The following is an 18,539-nucleotide window of genomic DNA, read 5'->3' on the forward strand; positions in this document are numbered from 1 at the left end:
TAACAAGAGAGATTGAGACAGAGGTACTGAGCAGTCTATTCTAAACCAATAAAGTAAATAGCATGTGAGGCCTTGGGTTTTGTTTGAAACAGAACAATAGAAGCAGCATGAAAGGGTGGGGTCAAGCTGCCACAGAATCTGGATTTTAGCTTTCTGCAGTTGCTGGAGTCTTGGAGATTGATGTGGAAGCTCTTATTCCTCTCGCTGTTACAGCTAAAAGCTGGGGTTCACTTCCTGCTGCTAAAATTGCATTTGAGACAATCTATTTTACTGAATTGGCCTTTGCCAAGGGTGTGTTTATGGGATGTTATTTTATTGGAACAGTTGCTGTCTAGTCATTAAATAATCTATTAATCTGTTAAGTTATTCAAATTCTTTTTTTGTTTGTGTTTTCGCTATAAGTGTAAGAATAAAGTGAGTTTTACTTTATTCTGGTAGTTTGACCAATCAAATTGCACCTGGAATGCAATGCCCAACACTTGTTATCGTCTTAACATATTTGGATAGGGTTTGATCTGGTCCATAACACTAGCCCTTATTCAATTCACCTACTCTTTCTTCCTTCTTAGCTCAACTAATTACCGCACTCTGTTCAACCCCTGAAATACTCACGTCCACCCTGCAGTCTACCCTTTCTCCCATATCTCTGTGCTGCCCTCCACCCACCCCTTTCCTAATTTCCTCCTTCCATTTCCCAGGGTCCTTGCAGTGCCCCTGAACACACAACCTGCATGTTCCATTCCCTACTCCTTTTTCTATCTGATCCAGTTGTAATCACACCCTTTTGGAGCAGAGCCCCAACTCCCCACCCTGGCCTGGTTTGCTGTCATCAGCCAGTACAGCTACCTCACTCAGGGAGGCTTGTTCGTCTCCTTGCACTGGAGGCTATGGTGCTGAAACATCTTGGTCATGAAGAAGTTGTTAAAAATAAACTTACTGAGGAAAGTTTGTACTTACTAGAACCTGGAGGAAGAAGTCTGCTCTGGCAGGCACATGCCTCTATACTGAGATATTTTCTTTCTGAATCAATCAATCTGCTCTGAGATATTACAACATTCTTCTGGAGCAGGTGGGATATGGACTGAGGCCTACTGACCCAGCCTTAGGGACAATACCACTGGCCCTCAAAAGACCTCCGACTGCACCTGGAATTCCTGGGTAGTCTCCCAACCAATTACTTTTGAGGGTGTGGCGCTGGAAAAGCACAGCAGGTCAGGCAGCAGCCGAGGAGCAAGAAAATCGACGTTTCGGGCAGGAGCCCTTCATCAGGAAATTGGGCTTTTGCCCAAAATATCGATTTTCCAGCACCACACTCTCAACTCTGACCTCCGGCATCTGCAGTCCTCACTTTCTCCCAACCAATTACTAACCAGACCCATGTCTGGCTTTGGAGATCAGACGAGATTGGGTGTGATCTGGAGCGTGACACACATTTCCTGTTCTTGCCAAACAGGGATGTGCCCATCAGAGCTCCCAGTGTAATGGGATTCCACTCCAAATGGCAATCCATTTCTAGCCTAAGCAACTAGCAACTGATACAACAGAAGCACAAGAAAAACTCTGGACCTCCTAATGCTGACAGTGATTGATAATCCATCTCCAGCCAAGCCCCCAGTACCTGCACAAGAAATGAATTTCTTCAGGAAGAAGTTCAACTCATGGTGTCAATTTTGTGCTGAGAAGCAGATTGTGATTGCACACGTGTGGTGGGTGGGTGTATGTGTGGAGCAGAGTCAAAAAGTGTGGTGCTGGAAAAGCACAGCCATTCAGGCAGCATCCAAGGAGCAGGAGAATTAACGTTTCGAGAATAAGCCATTCCTGATGAAGGGCTTATCCTCGAAATGTCGACTCTCCTGCTCCTCAGATGCTGCTTGACCAGCTGCGCTTTTCCAGCGCCAGACGTTTTGACTCTGATCTCCCGCATCTGCAGTCCTCTCTTTCTCCCCCATGTGTGGAGCAAGAAAAGGGCAGAGGGAGAATTGGGGTGGGGTGGGGTGGGATAAGAAAACCTGGGTCACCTCAATGAGCAAATCCTGGATGATTCTGCATTCAAAAAAAAAGGTACAGAAATGTTGAGCTTCTATCGTTCAAGTCCTGGCTATTTGTCACAAATCTTAAGCAGCCCCACAATCAGTCCTGGAAAACAAACAGCCACAAAATAATTGTGCAAAGGTTATGTTTGTGAGGAACCAGGAAGAACAGAAGGGTTCCTTCTGTTTCAACACAGCTACGACATATCACTGCTGGTCCGTTTTCACTCCCCACAGTGAACTGTGGGCCATTCAGACAGGGGGCTGCCAAATCTACCACGTAGCAATCACTTCCACTGACTCTCAGCCTGTTTTGGTACAAGCCAAACATTTCCAGATGGAATAATGGCAACAGCAACTTCCAGAATCATAATGTAAACCTATCACTTCAAAATCCCACATCATTTTACATAAAGCAAAAAAAAAACACCAAGGGGTTATTAAGGCAAATGACACTTGGTCAAAGGGATAGGTTTTAATGAGCATCTTACAATCATAGAACCGCTACAGTGTGGAAAGAGGCCATTCGGTCCATCGAGTTTGCACCAACTTTCTGACAAATATCCTGCCCAAACTCAGACCCCTACCCTACCCCCATAGTCTTGCATTTCTCACGGCTAACCCACATAACCTGCACATCCCTAGATACAACAGACAACTTAGCATAGCCAATCCACCTAACCTCCAAAGGCTTAGAAAAGGAGAGAAGGGTAGGGAGATGGAGAGGTGTGGAGAATGAATTCTAAAGCTGAGGGCTGTGGCAGTTGATGGCATGGTTGAAATTGATGGAGCGATTAAACCTGGCATTCTCTAGAAGCCAATCGTTGAGGACCATGCCTCAGCAGTTTGTAGGGCTGGAGGAGATGGCAGAGATAGCCAGAACCAAGGTCACGGAGGGAGCTTGAAAACAATTGTGAATATTTTAATAATCAAGCCCTTGTATAAACAATGTAGGTCAGTATGCTCAAGGGCATTGGATGGACAGCGTTTAATACAGGTAGAATTTCAAAGGATACAATGTCAGAGACTAACCATTTAGAACAGTTAAGTCTCGAGACAAAGCCATAGATGAGGATTTCAGCAGCAGAGCAGAGTCAAGCATACTACAAAATGGTAGAGGTCGGTGACATTAGTGACTGTACAAACATGTAGCAGATGGAGGTTAAACAACGGAATGATGAAAAAATTTACTCCTTACAGCAAATTTGTAAGCAAAGTTAGAAGCTTTGGAATAAAATGGACAGTACAAAAGGATTAAGTGGGTGATAGAAAACAGAATGGTGGCGAATGGATGTTTCTTGGGCTGGAGCAAATTGGAATTCTCTGGGGAGGTGTGTGCTGGGATTCCTGTTGTTCCTGACATATATTATGTTGTGGCTGTACAGGACATTGCTGAGGCCACTTTTGGAATAATGTATTCAATTCTGGTCTCCCTGCTACAGGAAAGATGTTGATAAACTTGACAGGGTTGAAAAAAAGATTTACAAGGATGTTGCCAGGGTTGGAGGGTTGGAGTTAAAGGGAGAGGCTAAATAGACTGGGGCCATTTTCCTGGGGCGTCGGAGGCTGAGGGGTGACCTTAGAGAGGTTTATGAAATCAAGAGGGACATGGGCAGCGTGAATAGACAAGGTATTTTTCCCAGGGTAGGAGAGTCCAGAACTAGAGGGCATAGGTTTATGGTGAGAGGGGAAAGAATTAAAAGGGACCTAAGGGGCAACGATTTCAAACAGAGGGTGGTGTGTTTATGGAATGAGCTGCCATAACAAGCGGGGGAGGCTGGTATGATTACAATATTTAAAAGGCATTTGGATGGGTATATGAATAGGAAGGGTTTGGAGGGATATGGGCTGGGTGCTGACAGGTGGGACTAGATTGTTGGGATATCTGGTCGGCATGGACGGGTTGGACCAAAGGGTCTGTTTCCGTGCTGTCCATCTCTATGACTATGACTCTAACCGGGTCTAGATCATTTAGGATATCCAGTCGGCATGGACAAGTTGGTCTGAAGGGTCTGTTTCGGTGTTGTACAACTGTGACTGTATTAGTGACCTACAGCCTGGTGTAGGGGACACATTTTCAAAATCTGCACAGCATATAAAACTTGCAAGTATTGTGAATTGAAGTAGATGCTATAGAAATTTTTTAAAAATTAGAAATATTGCTGGAATGCACAGATGAAATTTAATGCATAAAAGTATGAAGTGAGTCAAGTGACTGGAAAGAACCTAGTTGATCAATATTACACAAAGGATACAGGAGCAGATGGATATGTAAGTACGTCCACATTGAAGACAGCAAGACAGGTCAACAGCATGATTAAATCATAGAGCATCCTAAACTATCTTTTTTTTTTAAAAAAAGGGAGTGTCCATAAGTAAGTTGTGTTAAGACCTTATATAGAACACCTGATTCAGCCTGATCTAGAACTTTCCATCCAGGTCTGTGCACCACAATTTAGGAAAAATGTTAAGATATTGGGGAGAGTGTAGGAAAGACTCTTATGAATGTTTACAAGAATGAGAAACTTCAGTTGGTTGGACGTATTGGAAAAGTTGGAACTGGTTTTTTTGAAAGCAGGAAATTTGTTGAGAGGTGTTCAAAATCATGCATTTGTGAGACAGGGGTTGGTACATATGGAGGCATTTCTGGGCAGTATATTCGGGGGGAAAGATGTTCTTACTGCTGAAAGGATCAAGAATCACAGAGCACAGATTTCAGGTTACTGGAAAAGGTAACATGAGCAAACTAATTTCTCATAGTGGTTAGTATCTGAATTATTCTGGTGGTGGACGCAGGTTCAGTTGAGGCATTCAACAGGCAGTTGTATTAATATTTGAAAAAGCAAGAATCAATGAGGTCACAATGAGGTCACAAGGGAGTTAGCATGAGCTGGACGGATCCTTCAGAGACCTAACATAGACATGACAAAGAAAATAGCTTTCTGTAATCTCAAACAGTTTTTTATGATCTTTCTCAAACATTTTTTTATGATCTCAACTGATTAGGCATTTGGAAGGACCATTGAATAAAGCCAATAACAATTTGCTACTCAATAAACCTGCCTCTGTATGCAGTGGGGTAGAGTCCTTGTGTATACTTAAGGCTGGAATAGATTCTTGATCAGTCAGGGAATCAAATGTTTTTGGGAAAATGCAAGTGGGTGTGAGGAATGTCAGATCAGCCATGAGGAGAAAGTGAGAATGCAGATGCTGGAGATCAGAGCTGAAAATGTGTTGCTGGAAAAGCGCAGCAGGTCAGGCAGCATCCAAGGAACAGGAGAATCAACGTTTCGGGCATAAGCCCTTCTTTAGTCCAATGATGTGCAGGTTAGGTGGATTGGCTGTGCGAAATACAGGGTTACAGGGATAGGGAAGGGGATGGATCTGGGTGGGATGTTCTTTGGAGAGTCGGTGTGGACTCAATGGGCCGAATGGCCTGCTACCACACTGTAGTGATTCTACAATTAATGAATAGCAGAACAAGCTAGAAGGGTCAAATGGTCTATTCCTGCTCCTATTTTCAATGTTTTTGTTACTTGCTCAGCACCTACCCATGAGGAACAATTTAAAAGTAGCCAGAAGAGTTATCACTGGGTGAAATCAAATGAACGCTAGTGACTTGGGGTGGAGAACTGATGGGAAGAAGACTTAATAAAATGTAACCAACATTATCAGTTGAAGATTGCAGGCACTCAGCATCTGCCTTACACATCACTAGACACAGAACATAACCAATGAAAGAAGAAATGGGAAAAATGGAAAAAAAGGCTTCACAATCTGTACTTTTGCCTTCGCTGTTGAGTTTGTCAGTGGTCAAAGCTTTTCAACCTCCCTGACCTGGGCTTAAAGTGGGCAGCAGACCACAAGTTTTAGACTGAGTTACTAGTGATAAAGAAATAAAGCCCAAGAACATTCATCAAATCCTCAACTGGGACAGAGGAGTAGGCCTTTCCTAGAATCCCTACAGTGTGGAAACAGGTCATTTGGTCCAACAAGTCCACACCAACCCTCCGAAGAGTATCCTACCCAGACCTATTCCCCAATCCTCTTACTCTACATTTACCCTTGACTAATGCACCCAACCTACACATCGCTGAATACTCTGGATGATTTCCCATGGCCAATTCACTTGACCTGCACATCTTTGGACTGTGGGAGGAAACCACAGCACCTGGAGGAAACCCACACAGACATGGGGAGAATGTGCAAACTCCACGCATTTAGTTGCCAGAGGCTAGAATTGAACCCGGGTCCCTGGTGCTGTGAGGCAGCAGTGCTAACCACTGAGCCACCGTGCCACCTGAGTTTGTTCAAAATATCATTCAAATGAGATCTGTGGCCTAATTTTCTATACCTGCCTTTGACCCAGATTCTTTTAATACATTTGGTGAACAAAAAAATCTCAGAATTAAAATCAATGACTCATCTAGCATTGCAAGTAGATCCAACGGAAAAGATGCACAATGACCTGGTGAGTCCCTGGTGACTTTTTAATCCTATATTCTACGATGTCAATCTGGATTCTTTTAATTGCACAAGTTGTTTCAACATTATATAGTTAATATATGAAGATGGATTAGGAGGGCTGAACTGATTTCGCTCTCATCCCTCTCCTCCCTGACTGTATATAGTTCAGTGTGAGAACCAAGTCAGCCAGGTTCCTTTCCTCACAATAAAACCCAATAGTTTAACGCAAACAAAAATTTACTCAAGCAAAGATGCACAATCTTTATTGTGCAAGTCCATGATATATGTATATGTCTAGTCAATATTCGAAATGAATATTTCGGATAATTCATCTTCATTGCAATAGGCAGATGTAAGCATTTTGAATGATTGTGTAAATTTTGCACAAGTTAGTAACTCCCAAATTAAATAAAATGCTAGAAGATCAAAAACTAGAGGACAACCGTACAGGAATGGAAAATAAATCCTACCATTGTTGATGCATTGTCTTGGATAACAACTGAAGGATTTACAACTGTAGTGTCTCCAAAAGGAACTGTATTTAAATCCTGAGCACGTGCATCAGTACAAATGGTTTTGGATACAATTGGTTGGTCTCCTTTATTGTTATATTCATTGTATGTGTTGTTCCCCACAATTCTAGACAGAAGAACATTAAAGTCATGCATTAGAAAGGTCTACTTAGCCCTTTCAAGTTAAATTTTATAACACTAACTTTGTTACCTTAGCATTTAACAGTATTTTGAATTATGCCATTTTCCTCTCAACTACAGTGTGCTTGAGTTAATTACGGTAATTCCCTTGCTTAACATTGAGGTCACATCTTGAAAAGTACAACTTTAAAGTGAAGCATTTAAGCAAATTCAATTGTCCCCATTACACCAGTGTAAAAACCCGCAGTTAGCTTACATTGAAACTTCCCCAAAACTAAATATTATACCTTGTCATCTGAAATAACTGTTCATTTCTAAAGAGTGAAATTACTTAAGACAAATAAATTTAAAATATAAATCCTAACTATTTCTACTTCTCTCCCAAAGTGAGGAGCTGGGTGTGGCATTAGAGGAATATGATGAGCAGAAGGGGCCATTCCAAAATGGTGGAAATTTCAACACATGCAAAGGGGCACACTTAACTAAACTATCTGCAGTACGTAAATGTTAAAAAAAAAGAAGAGTGCTTATGTCTGTAACGCATCTAGAAAAGATCTGGTTAAATCAGTTATCATGCAGCCATTTCCTTACCCTGCAAAGTGGCTTTCATCATTAGCTAAGTGCAGATTCTCCATTTCATTCTTCCTTAAATGCAGATCTCTGCCATAATTTTGCTGGACCATTCCAATGAGCTCAGTTTCATTTATATGCTAAAAACATAAAAGAAAAACCTGAAACAAAAACAAAATGAAAATTCTACAGAGTCCTCAAACCAGGAAGCATGCTCCAAACCAGAGAGGAATAAAGCTGAATATTGAACTGCTCTGAAGAAATCATGCAGTTGGTGGCATCCTTTTAGGCATCAGGACTTTAGGGCAATAAGTAACTTAGCCACGTGGCTATGCTTTGATCTACGGACAGCCTGAGTCCACCAGGGGCTACAGTGCGCACCAAAACATAAAGCCTCAACGATGCTTCGGAAGGTGGTCATCCGAGGGATGCTTCCTGTCCCAAGCATAAAGATACGACAGTATTCTCCAGATCTTCGGAGCCTTAAACTTGCACCGTATGAGAAGAAAGTGAGGACTGCAGAGTTAGAAAGTGTGATGCTGGAAAAGCACAGCAGGTCAGGCAGCATCCGAGAAGCAAGAGAGTCAACATTTCCAGCATAAACCTTTCATCTGGAATGGGGCGGGAGGTTCAAGAGAGCTGAGAGATAAATGAGAGGGGGAGGGTAGCTGGGAATACAATAGGTAGATGAAGGTGGGGGATGATGGTGATAGGTCAGAGAGGAGGGTGGAGCGGATCAGTGGGAAGGAAGATGGACAGGTAGGACAGTTCAAGAGAGCGATGCCAAGTTGGAAGACTGGATCTGGGATAAGGTAGGAGGTGGGGTGGCAAAATGAGGAATCTGATGAAGTCAACATTGATACCGCTTGCACCCCCCACCTTCATCTACCTATTGCTTTCCCAGCTACCTTCCCCCTTCTCCCATTTAGTTCTGTCCCCTTGGACCCCCCACATTCCTGATGAAGAGCTTATGCTCGAAACGTTGACCCTCCTGCTCCTCGGATGCTGTCTGACCGGCTGTGCTTTTCCAGCACCACACTCTTTGACATGTACCATCTGAGACAGGATGGAGCGTGGGCAAGGAGCGGGTGGAGCAAGTGAAAGGCACCCAGGTCAGAACAAATCCTTATCACCTGGGAACCAATGCAGAAATTCATTTTTAAAAATGTATTTTTTCTTGTAATGTGGGTGTCACTAGCTAAGTCAACGTTTATTACTCATCCTCAGTTACCCTTGAAGGTGGTAGTGAGTCACCTTTCTGAAACACTGGGGTACATTCAACAGTACTGTTAGGAGAGGATTCTGACTCAGTGAGAGTGAAGAACCATTTATATAGCTTTCCTCAAACAGCACCTTCCAAACCCACAACCTCTACTATCTAGAAGGAACAGGGAGGCAGCTACATGGGAACACCATGAATTTCAAATTCCCCTCCAAGCCACTCAATGTCCTCACTTGGAAGCATACTGTCACAAAAGCTGGAAAGATATCAGGACCACCTTATTGTGGGAGCCTTCAATTAGTCTTTAAAGATCAGATTTTCTACTGTATCACACAACTATCAAAAGGCTGTGCATTAACAAAAAAAGTAGGTAGTAGTGAGAGCAAAATCCTGTATTTTACACAAGATGGCAAAAATGGACTGAGGGCACTGAAGTGGAAATGCAGAGAGGCTGGAAAAACTTTAAAAAAGGATACAGTAATCACTGTAACACAGTGCTCTCACTGGAAGAGGGGGAGCCAGGGGAACACAAACAGCAAGTTCTTCCAAAATTATACAATGTCAGCCCCACAAAAGGAGCAAAGGGCATTTTCAACAAAATCTCAGGAACCAAAAGAAAATCCTATTAAAGCAAGTAACTTTCAAAACATTGTGACAATGAAATGTTGTTCCTGGAATAAATTATGAGATCTAATGGAAATTATTGGAGTGCAGAAATTATGGTCAACAGAGAAAACACCAAGCTTCCAATGTGACACCAAAACAGGAATTTCATTTCTTCCAGGCAAAGACAGGGGCTCAAGAAAGACTTCTTCCAAGTCAGCCAATTATAACCCTCCATAGACCAGGAGGATTCAACTCAAAATCAAGGGACAGTTGACTGTTGCAGTTCAGAGCAGAAATCTTCAATGCAATCCAAAAGGAGTGTTCACTATTAAACTGAAAAGCTTACACAGATCTGCAACTCCTCTCTAGAATTGGAAGGCCAAGGCAAACGGAAAGAATGGAGAGCAGAATTTCCAAAAAATATTTAAAAAGGTCTTGGGAAGCTGAAAACTGCTCTTCATGACACAGTGATGCTAAACCAGTGTGGTTGTGCATCTAAAAGGAAAGTTCCACATCCACGTCTACAGAGGTGAAAGTGAGAAACTGGATCAATATTGCATCAGGGAAATCTCATGACTTGATGGGCTGAATGAACTATTTCTGCTCCTTTGTCTTATGGTAGAATCTCAACTGGAAATCAGTCAGCGTTTCAGCACGATTCCAGCATTGAAGTCAAACAGGTCCCTGTGAATCTGTGTTGACCTCTCATTATGAAATTACGGGACATTGAGCCAAAGGCACCCGTGGTTAGGAGTCCAGCAATGCTAGAAAAAAAGCACTTTTTAAAAATCTAAGGAGAAGGGAACGGTGACTTTTGGCAACTATCTTCAGACAAACAATCCAAACTACTGACAATACTCCTCACATCGTGCAGGAGATATTGCTTAATCAAATAAAATTTTGGTATTAATTACATCTGGAACTTTTCAAAAAGAATGAGGAGGAATATTTTATAATGGGTTATCTGACATAAGGATGGCATCTTAGTTCACAGTTCCACTGCAACAGAGCAGGATGGCAGAGTGAGGGCAGTGTTACAATGTTTGCAAAATACAGGACTAACACTCACAAACACAGAGGCAGTCTGTAACCATTAAATCTCTAGGCCACGTCATTCATGCATTAGACGGCAGGGTTGACCTTTTAAGAAAGCCCAATGCAATCAAAGATTATCACCCATCTTGAAGTGTCACAGAACTTCAACAATTTGTGAAGATGGTGAATTAAGTAGGAAAGTTCTAATCCAATTTAGCACACACAAAATTGGGCAGTGCAAATATTGCACAGACAAGACGAAGTGTTTGGAAAGAAAACAAAATTCTTTTAAGTGTAAATAAGATGCTCATTTCATCAGACACATTCTGTCATATTTATATAACCTCAAACCACCTACAATAATTAAAAGCAAGCTAAAGTCACCATAGTCTTATCTGACCATAAGACTCATTAGAGGGGGGCAATTAGAGATGCACCAAATAGACTAAATGCTCTACTGTTTCAGATTCAGAAAGATGGTAAATATAATTAAAAATCACACAACATCAGGTTATAGTCCAACAGGTTTATTTGAAAGCACTAGCTTTTGGAGCGCTAATCTGAAATGTGATTTTTAACTTTGTATAACCCAGTCCAACACCAACATCTCCAAACCATGGTATGCATAGATCAGTATTTTATGTATCCAGGTCTTTGACTGAAACAGAGCAATCAGATGCAGTAATTGAAAAAAAAAGCATCATTAGCAACCACATTAGAATGCTAAATTCTCACAAATATTGTCTTAAATCTGAAGTTCACTATTGAAACTGACTTCCATTGATTTCATTGCTAAATGCCAAAGAATTAACAAAAGATGTTACCAAGAGTGCAAAGTTTTTATTTGAGATTGATGAGCATTGATGCTACCACCATACCACTGAAAAGGAGTGGTGCAGTTCATGAATAGTTCCACCATTGTCCTTTTACACACAAAAATGGTTCGCCAATTAATGGCACTTAAATCCAGAGGACAAATTTAAAAGTGAGCTGATGTTTCTTGCCGTGTTCATTGTTTGCCCTGGCTGGAATGGTCACCAATATAGAGTGCCCTTTGGTATGAACAGAATACATATTTTTGGGCTACCTTTAAGCAATTCACATTTTCAAATCACAGAAGCATTTGCTAGAAACTGTACATAACCAGACGTGATTGTAATTTGCAGAAATAGAAAACAATGACATTTTTAAAAATGTCTCAACATGGATCCTGGTGGGGTTTGAAAAATTATATTGGAGTACTATTGAGTAATCAAATTTTATATAGCCTTAATATATGTACACAAGAATAGCAAGTTTGGCTAGTTCTGGTTGAGCATTCGGCCTGAGCACTTCATATAGTAATTCAGCTATATTGCAGGTGATTACATTTTGTAGCGACCTTTAAGCTGGTTTGAGGGGAAAGCTAAAAAGGTAAAGTGTTCAGGCAATTACAGAGATCTGGCATGTGTTGTAAAACCATTCTGTATTGTTAATATGATGACTCAATCTTTAAATCTGGTTTCTGTGTTGCCATTTAAAATACAAGTGGCCTAGCAATTTTCTCCTTGCTGTTAATAACATGTTATAATTACCACAAGGTTTCACCACATAGAATTGAAAGCTACACTTTCCACAATTACAACTAAATTTGAAAAAGGACTAAGTTAGATTTAGTTAAGCTAAGTTCAAAAATAGTCAACTAAGAAGCTAAAAGGAATTCAATCTTTTACCGCATAAATTAATCAGCTTGTGCAGCAATTTCCATCTACTGAAGATGGTAGATATTGAAGATCATATTGGCAACTTGAGAACTAGTTTAAAAACTGACCAACAGCTTAATAATTTTAACAAATTCAAATGTGCCCTCAAATACAAGTAGTAATACAGTCAAGTGGAATGTAGGCTTGTAATTTTGTTAATATGAATTGTCAGCATTCCTTTACTTGTAATGAAAGAATGGCATTGGATAATTATTGCAAGGCCTGAAAATGATGACGCTGTTTAAAAAAGGTACAAGATTTATCTCCTCCAAAAATAATTTGAAAAACATGTATGCTGTTCAGTACCATTTATGACATGGAAAAATAGTGTTTCTAAAACACAATCAAAAATACAGGACATTCACAATATATTGCAGTGGTTGAAATCCACCCTCTCCCATCATCTCACTATTTGAGAGAGTCTGGCCAGCTGGAGTCTGCTCCTGCCAGCCCGCTCTGCAAAAGCGCCACACAAAAAAAAAGTCAAAAAGTAGTAATATTAAAATTTCACAGAATTGTTCCAGCACAGAGGAGGCCATTTGTCCCATTGTGCCTGTACTGGTTTCCTTTCGTCCACACCTGCGCACATTATTTTTATTCAAATAATCACCAATGCCTTTCAAATGCCTCAGTTGAACTTGCCTCTGCCACATTTCATACCCTAACTATTCATTGAATGGAGTGGTTTTCCCCACTTCGCCTTGCTTCTAATGTGATCACTTTAAATCTATATCATCTTGTTCCTTTTTTGAGCAAGAACAGTTTTCCCCATCCTCTCAGTTTTGAAAACCTCTGCTAGATCTCCTTTCAGACTTCTTCTCTCCAAGAACAGTTTCAAGTGCTTCATTTTTGGATCGCATGAACCGTTTTCAATCTGCTTCTTGCACAGCCTCATACGGAATATCAACATAATCTATATCAGCTGAATAACACCATTAATAAACCTTCTGTGTCACCAAGGCATTGGATAGCCAGCATTTGCTTGATTGCTTTGACAAGAAGTTTCATTCTTAAATCATTCTGGATCTCTACACACTGTTTACAAAGTGTACATGTGGTATCTTCAAACAAACAAACACAAACATAAGAATTGTTGTCCTGATTTCTATATTACTTAGCACATTCTTATGGTGCCAGCTGACAGCAATACTGGACAGGCCTTATTCCAGATGAAGCCTGGGGTGATAGATCAGTGGTTTAACTTTTGCAGTTAATTACCATGGTAGATGATCACCGAAACATTTTTACAAGTTATGTTCCAGGTGCCCTTTAAAGAACCGAGCACAAGTTTATTGTACAAAAGAACAAAGACTATATGTAATAGTTGGAAAAACTTTAAACACAAACATTGAACTTGTTTCAACTTGTTTCGGAACACTATCCGTTACAGATACTCAATCCCAGAGAAACAAACACCTATCTTCAGGTTTTAAATATCCTTACTTGATGCTTTATCAGTTCTTTTCCTTGAACCGTAGCCGCAATTCTACAATTCCTTTCCAAACACAATGAGCAAACTTTTCACAATTCCAAAGGCCTAAACTTTGAGTTTTAGCGATGTTACCAAGATAATCTTTGGTACGGAGGGATTGTACAGAGTAAAGCCTAAACAGGTTGGGTCTCTACTTATTGGAGTTCGGAAGAATGAGAGGTCAATGTGAGAGGATGCTCCCCCTTACAGGAGAGTCTAGGACCAGGAGGCATCGTCTTAGAACAAAGGGGCATCAACTTAAGACTGAGAAGAGGAAGAATTGCTTCTCTCAGAGGGTTAAGAGTCTTTGGAACTCCTTGCCACACAGCCCTGTAGGGAAGAATTCTTGTATATATTTAAGGCCGAGATAGATCCTTAAACAGTAGCGGAATCAAGGGTGTCAGGGAAAGGACAGGAAAACAAATGTGAAGAATATCAGATCAGCCAGTTCCTGCTGAGTTGTGGAGAAGGCCCGGCATTTTTCTGTTCCTATTCCATATCAAATGCGATTTGCGGCCAGTAAGCAGCCTTACAGGGAATGCAATCAATTCTGTTCGGAATTGACTATCCTCCTCTGGCAAAGGTTTGTGTTCTTCTCCAAGGCTCAGAAGAGGAACTTAGACCATTTCCTTTCCTGCAGACTTGAGAAGGTGGAAGAAGCTTCGAAACTCTCACAAGAAAGCAGGTAATCTACAGAACTGCTGCCTGCAACAGTATTGACCAATATATCCTTTAGCATTTCTTTCAAGATTGGCTTAGTTACAGTTCTCAACTGACACAATTCAATTGGGAATTGTAAAGCTTTAATCTACCAAAGGTTGCATTGAACACATGAACAGCAGGGTGTCATTCAAAACCATTTTCTACAGGGTATTTGTGAGGAAATTCATGTGAGTTGATTTATAGAGTCATAGAGATGTACAGCATGGAAACAGACCCTTCTGTCCAACCCGTCCATGCCGACCAGATATCCCAACCCAAACTAGTCCCACCTGCCAGCAGCCCGCCCTTATCCCTCCAAACCCTTCCTATTCATATACCCATCCAAATGCCTCTTAAATGTTGCAACTGTACCAGCCTCCAGCACATCCTCTGGCAGCTCCTTCCATACACGTACCACCCTCTGCGTGAAACAGTTGCCTCTTAGGTCTCTTTTATATCTTTCCCCTCTCACCCTAAACCTATGCCCTCTAGTCTGGACTACCCGACCCCAGGGAAAAGACTTTGTCTATTTATCCTACCCATGCTCCTCATAATTTTGTAAACCTCTATAAGGTCACCCCTCAGCCTCCGACGTTCCAGGGAAAACCGCCCCAGCCTGTTCAGCCTCTCCCTGTAGCTCAGATCCTCCAACCCTGGCAGCATCCTTGTAAATCTTTTCTGAACCCTTTCAAATTTCACAATATCTTTCCGATAGGAAGGAGACCAGAATTGCACGCAATATTCCAACAGTGGCCTAACCAATGTCCTGTACAGCTGCAACATGACCTCACAACGCCTATACTCAATACTCTGACCAATAAAGGAAAGCATACCAAACGCCTTCTTCACTATCCTATCTACCTGTGACTCCACTTTCAAGGAGCTATGAACCTGCACTCAAAGGTCTCTTTGTTCAGCAACACTCCCTAGGACATTACCATTAAGTGTATAAGTCCTGCTAAGATTTGCTTTCCCAAAATGCAGCACCTTGCATTTATCTGAATTAAACTCCATCTGCCACTTCTCAGCCCATTGGCCCATCTGGTCAAGATCCTGTTATAATCTGAGGTAACCCTCTTCGCTGTCCATTACATCTCCAATTTTGGTGTCATCTGCAAACTTACTAACTGTACCTCTTATGCTCACATCCAAATCATTTATGTAAATGACAAAAAGTAGAGGACCCAGCACCGATCCTTGTGGCACTCCACTGGTCACAGGCCTGCAGTCTGAAAAACAACCCTCCACCACCACCCTCTGTCTTCTACCTTTGAGCCAGTTCTGTAACCAAATGGCTAGCACTCCCTGTATTCCGTGAGATCTAACCTTGCTAATCAGTCTCCCATGGGGAACCTTGTCGAACGCCTTACTGAAGTCCATATAGATCACATCTACTGCTCTGCCCTCATCAATCTTCTTTGTTTTATTACAATTAAAAACATAAGTGGCAGAAAGTGAAGGAATTTTCTGAGAGTGTGCTGCTCTCCACCAGAACCCCCAGCCTGTTATGGATGGCAGCCTTCATTTGCAACTGGCCTGTCATGCCTCTAGAATTAACGAGCGACATATTGCAAAAGTGTGTGTGTGTGAGAATTTAGCCAACAAAGACACGTTGACGCTTGATATTACAGAAAGACTTTGGATCTACATATACACACACACATATCTGTTCAAACTCAATCTAATTGACTTGCACTTAAACAAAAAAGGAACATTTCCTTTCATCCACCTGTCAACAACTGCCTTCTTAGCAATCCCACTGTCATTTATCAAAACAATAAATCAAGACCCAAGCTAACTAATTAGTTATTCCCACAATTTAATCATGCTTGAAATTTTTACATGGCCAAACATGTCAATAATCACATTAGCTGCTCAGCTATTTTCATACATCTTACCCGAACTTAACATTTTTTGGAACAATGCGTGTTCCGAACAGACACCAAATTAGCAAGTCTAGACAAATCGCCCGAAAATTCAGATGGTTAAGTCAGTTAATTAACTATAATGTTGGAGACGAATCTAATATCATTCTGTTGACTCCGAACACATGAGCCCACCCAAGAACAAAATCCCAGATTTCTATTACCAACGGGTTACAGTAGATCAGCTACACAGGCTGCAACTGTTGAAGGTAGTTCACCATCACTTCCGTCAAAGTAATAAAGGAGCTGGCTTTGTCAGAGAGACACACACAAACACATTCTGTTAAAAGACGTTCATAAAATGATTTAAAATAAAAAGGCTTTGAAACTTATAACGCAAAACAAAATACTTCACTGCTATAACATGATAAACAAAACACCAGTGTACACAGGTCACTGTTGTTCACCTACATGCTAAAAACAGATTTTCATGGTAAACAAATTTTGGACAAACTTAAAAGCAGAAGCTAGCTTCATTTTGAAGAAATATCAAAGCCCTTCCTGTTTAATCTGGTAATTTTACCTGTACTGTTCCACACCCATGCTAGTGTGACATGCTCACATTTGTACACATAACAAAACACTGTGTAGAACCTGTTGAACACAGAAGATACTCCAAATGCTGCAGATTGAAGGAGGAAGGTTTTAAGGGTTAAAGTTCACATCAACGCTGTTGTTTCCTGTTCAGATGGAGGGTGGACCAGGGTTACTGGGCGTGACATACATGAATCTTACAACACAACCAGTATAATGAAGAAACATGGCTTAACTCTTTACATACAACATATTATTCAAACAATGGCACTCATTTTTAAACAGTCCTCAATGCTTTAAATTGAAAACTTTTTGATCCCTTTTAAATTAGTTGCATTTTTACAAATTTCTGTTTAAATACTGAATCATTGTCAGGGTCAAAAAACAAATTAAAAAATTAACCAATAATTTTATTTATGAGTTAAATCAAATATCTGCCTACCACCTTGCACAAAACACATTGAAGGTTGCCATTATATTGAGTACAATTTATAAAACCAGTTACTAGCATCAAGAAAATGCACAGTGGAATTTTTAGTTATGAATCTGCTGCTCTTAATTATTAACTTTCTTCACTCAGTGACTGACTAAGTCAGAAGTCACATGGCATCAGGTTATAGTCCAACAGTTTATTTGAAATCAGAGGCTTTAGGGCGCAGCTCCTTCCTCAGGTGAAGTCTGAAAGCTTGTGATTTTTAATAAATCTGTTGAACTATAATCTGGTGTCATGTGACTTCTGACTTTTCACCTCCCCCCATTCTCAGTCCAACACTTGTACCTTCACATCAGTGACTGACTGGCAGTGAGGATGATTTCTGTGGTTGAACTCCATATAACATGCATGCAGGAACTGAAGACATTGCTGCATGAAAATTTAACTTATTCAAAATGTAACTAGCATTCAGGCATTTTAAAAATGATCCCCCATCATCTTCGCCTGAAAGTGTTGACTTTTTCCACTAGAATGCAACTTCATTGATACTGCATTTCTTTTCTGCAATTGTTTGCAATTCCAGTTTGAGTCTTCATTATAATTGTTCTGAAGCAATTTGACAATAGGGGCTGTCAGAACAAAGTCCAAAACTATCCTCACCCGAAACACACATTACTGTCAAAGCAGAAAAGTTGATCCCCCTCTTTTGAAAAGGCCTTAAATGCTATATAAGACCAATTGTAATACACCTCCCAAACAGATCAGGTAATTCAACACCTTAAGGGTTTCAAAGTTGAGAAAGTGGCAGCTCATTGAATTCTAACCAATCATGGGTTTGTCTTTGCTGTTTTTAAATTCTGTTGCTATATAAACAGATTCCTTGTGTGTAAGCCAAGAAAGACAGGTTGTTTGAGCATATTTTTCAAAAAGCAAGTATACTGATTCAGCAGCGAGTGACAGAAATCAGCACAACAGGTGACTCAGCAGGTGTTGAGAGAACACACAAAAGTATGTGGATACACCTTATCTATGTTCAATTGGTGCATTTATATGTTACATAGAGTCATGAGGTGTGGCTATCATAACGTTAATCATCTACCTATTGGGACAAATATTTGTGAGATTGAAAGTGGAGTGTATTATGGTAAC

At 40.8% G+C, this 18,539-nt stretch overlaps 1 protein-coding gene across 2 annotated transcripts in view; it reads right to left on the bottom strand.

The window, feature by feature from the left end:
- The window catches only part of gramd1c (GRAM domain containing 1c), a 59,120-nt gene extending 42,040 nt beyond the window's left edge, over positions 1-17,080 (bottom strand). The window contains exons 1-3 of one of the 2 annotated variants that reach the window (XM_043691249.2): positions 16,947-17,080; positions 7,742-7,860; positions 6,968-7,136 (exon numbers count right to left, since the gene is read on the bottom strand). In XM_043691249.2, coding sequence (XP_043547184.2) covers positions 6,968-7,136; positions 7,742-7,833 — 261 coding nt within the window. In that variant the 5' untranslated portion in view covers positions 7,834-7,860; positions 16,947-17,080. Of the gene's footprint in view, positions 1-6,967; positions 7,137-7,741; positions 7,882-16,946 lie in introns of both variants that reach the window. The other variant, XM_043691251.2, reaches the window with a different exon arrangement.
- Positions 17,081-18,539: the final 1,459 nt, after the last annotated feature.

Source organism: Chiloscyllium plagiosum, unplaced genomic scaffold (assembly GCF_037043375.1).
Source record: "Chiloscyllium plagiosum isolate Xiang-an unplaced genomic scaffold, Cpla_swu_hap1 HiC_scaffold_6, whole genome shotgun sequence".
Lineage (NCBI taxonomy): Eukaryota > Metazoa > Chordata > Chondrichthyes > Orectolobiformes > Hemiscylliidae > Chiloscyllium > Chiloscyllium plagiosum.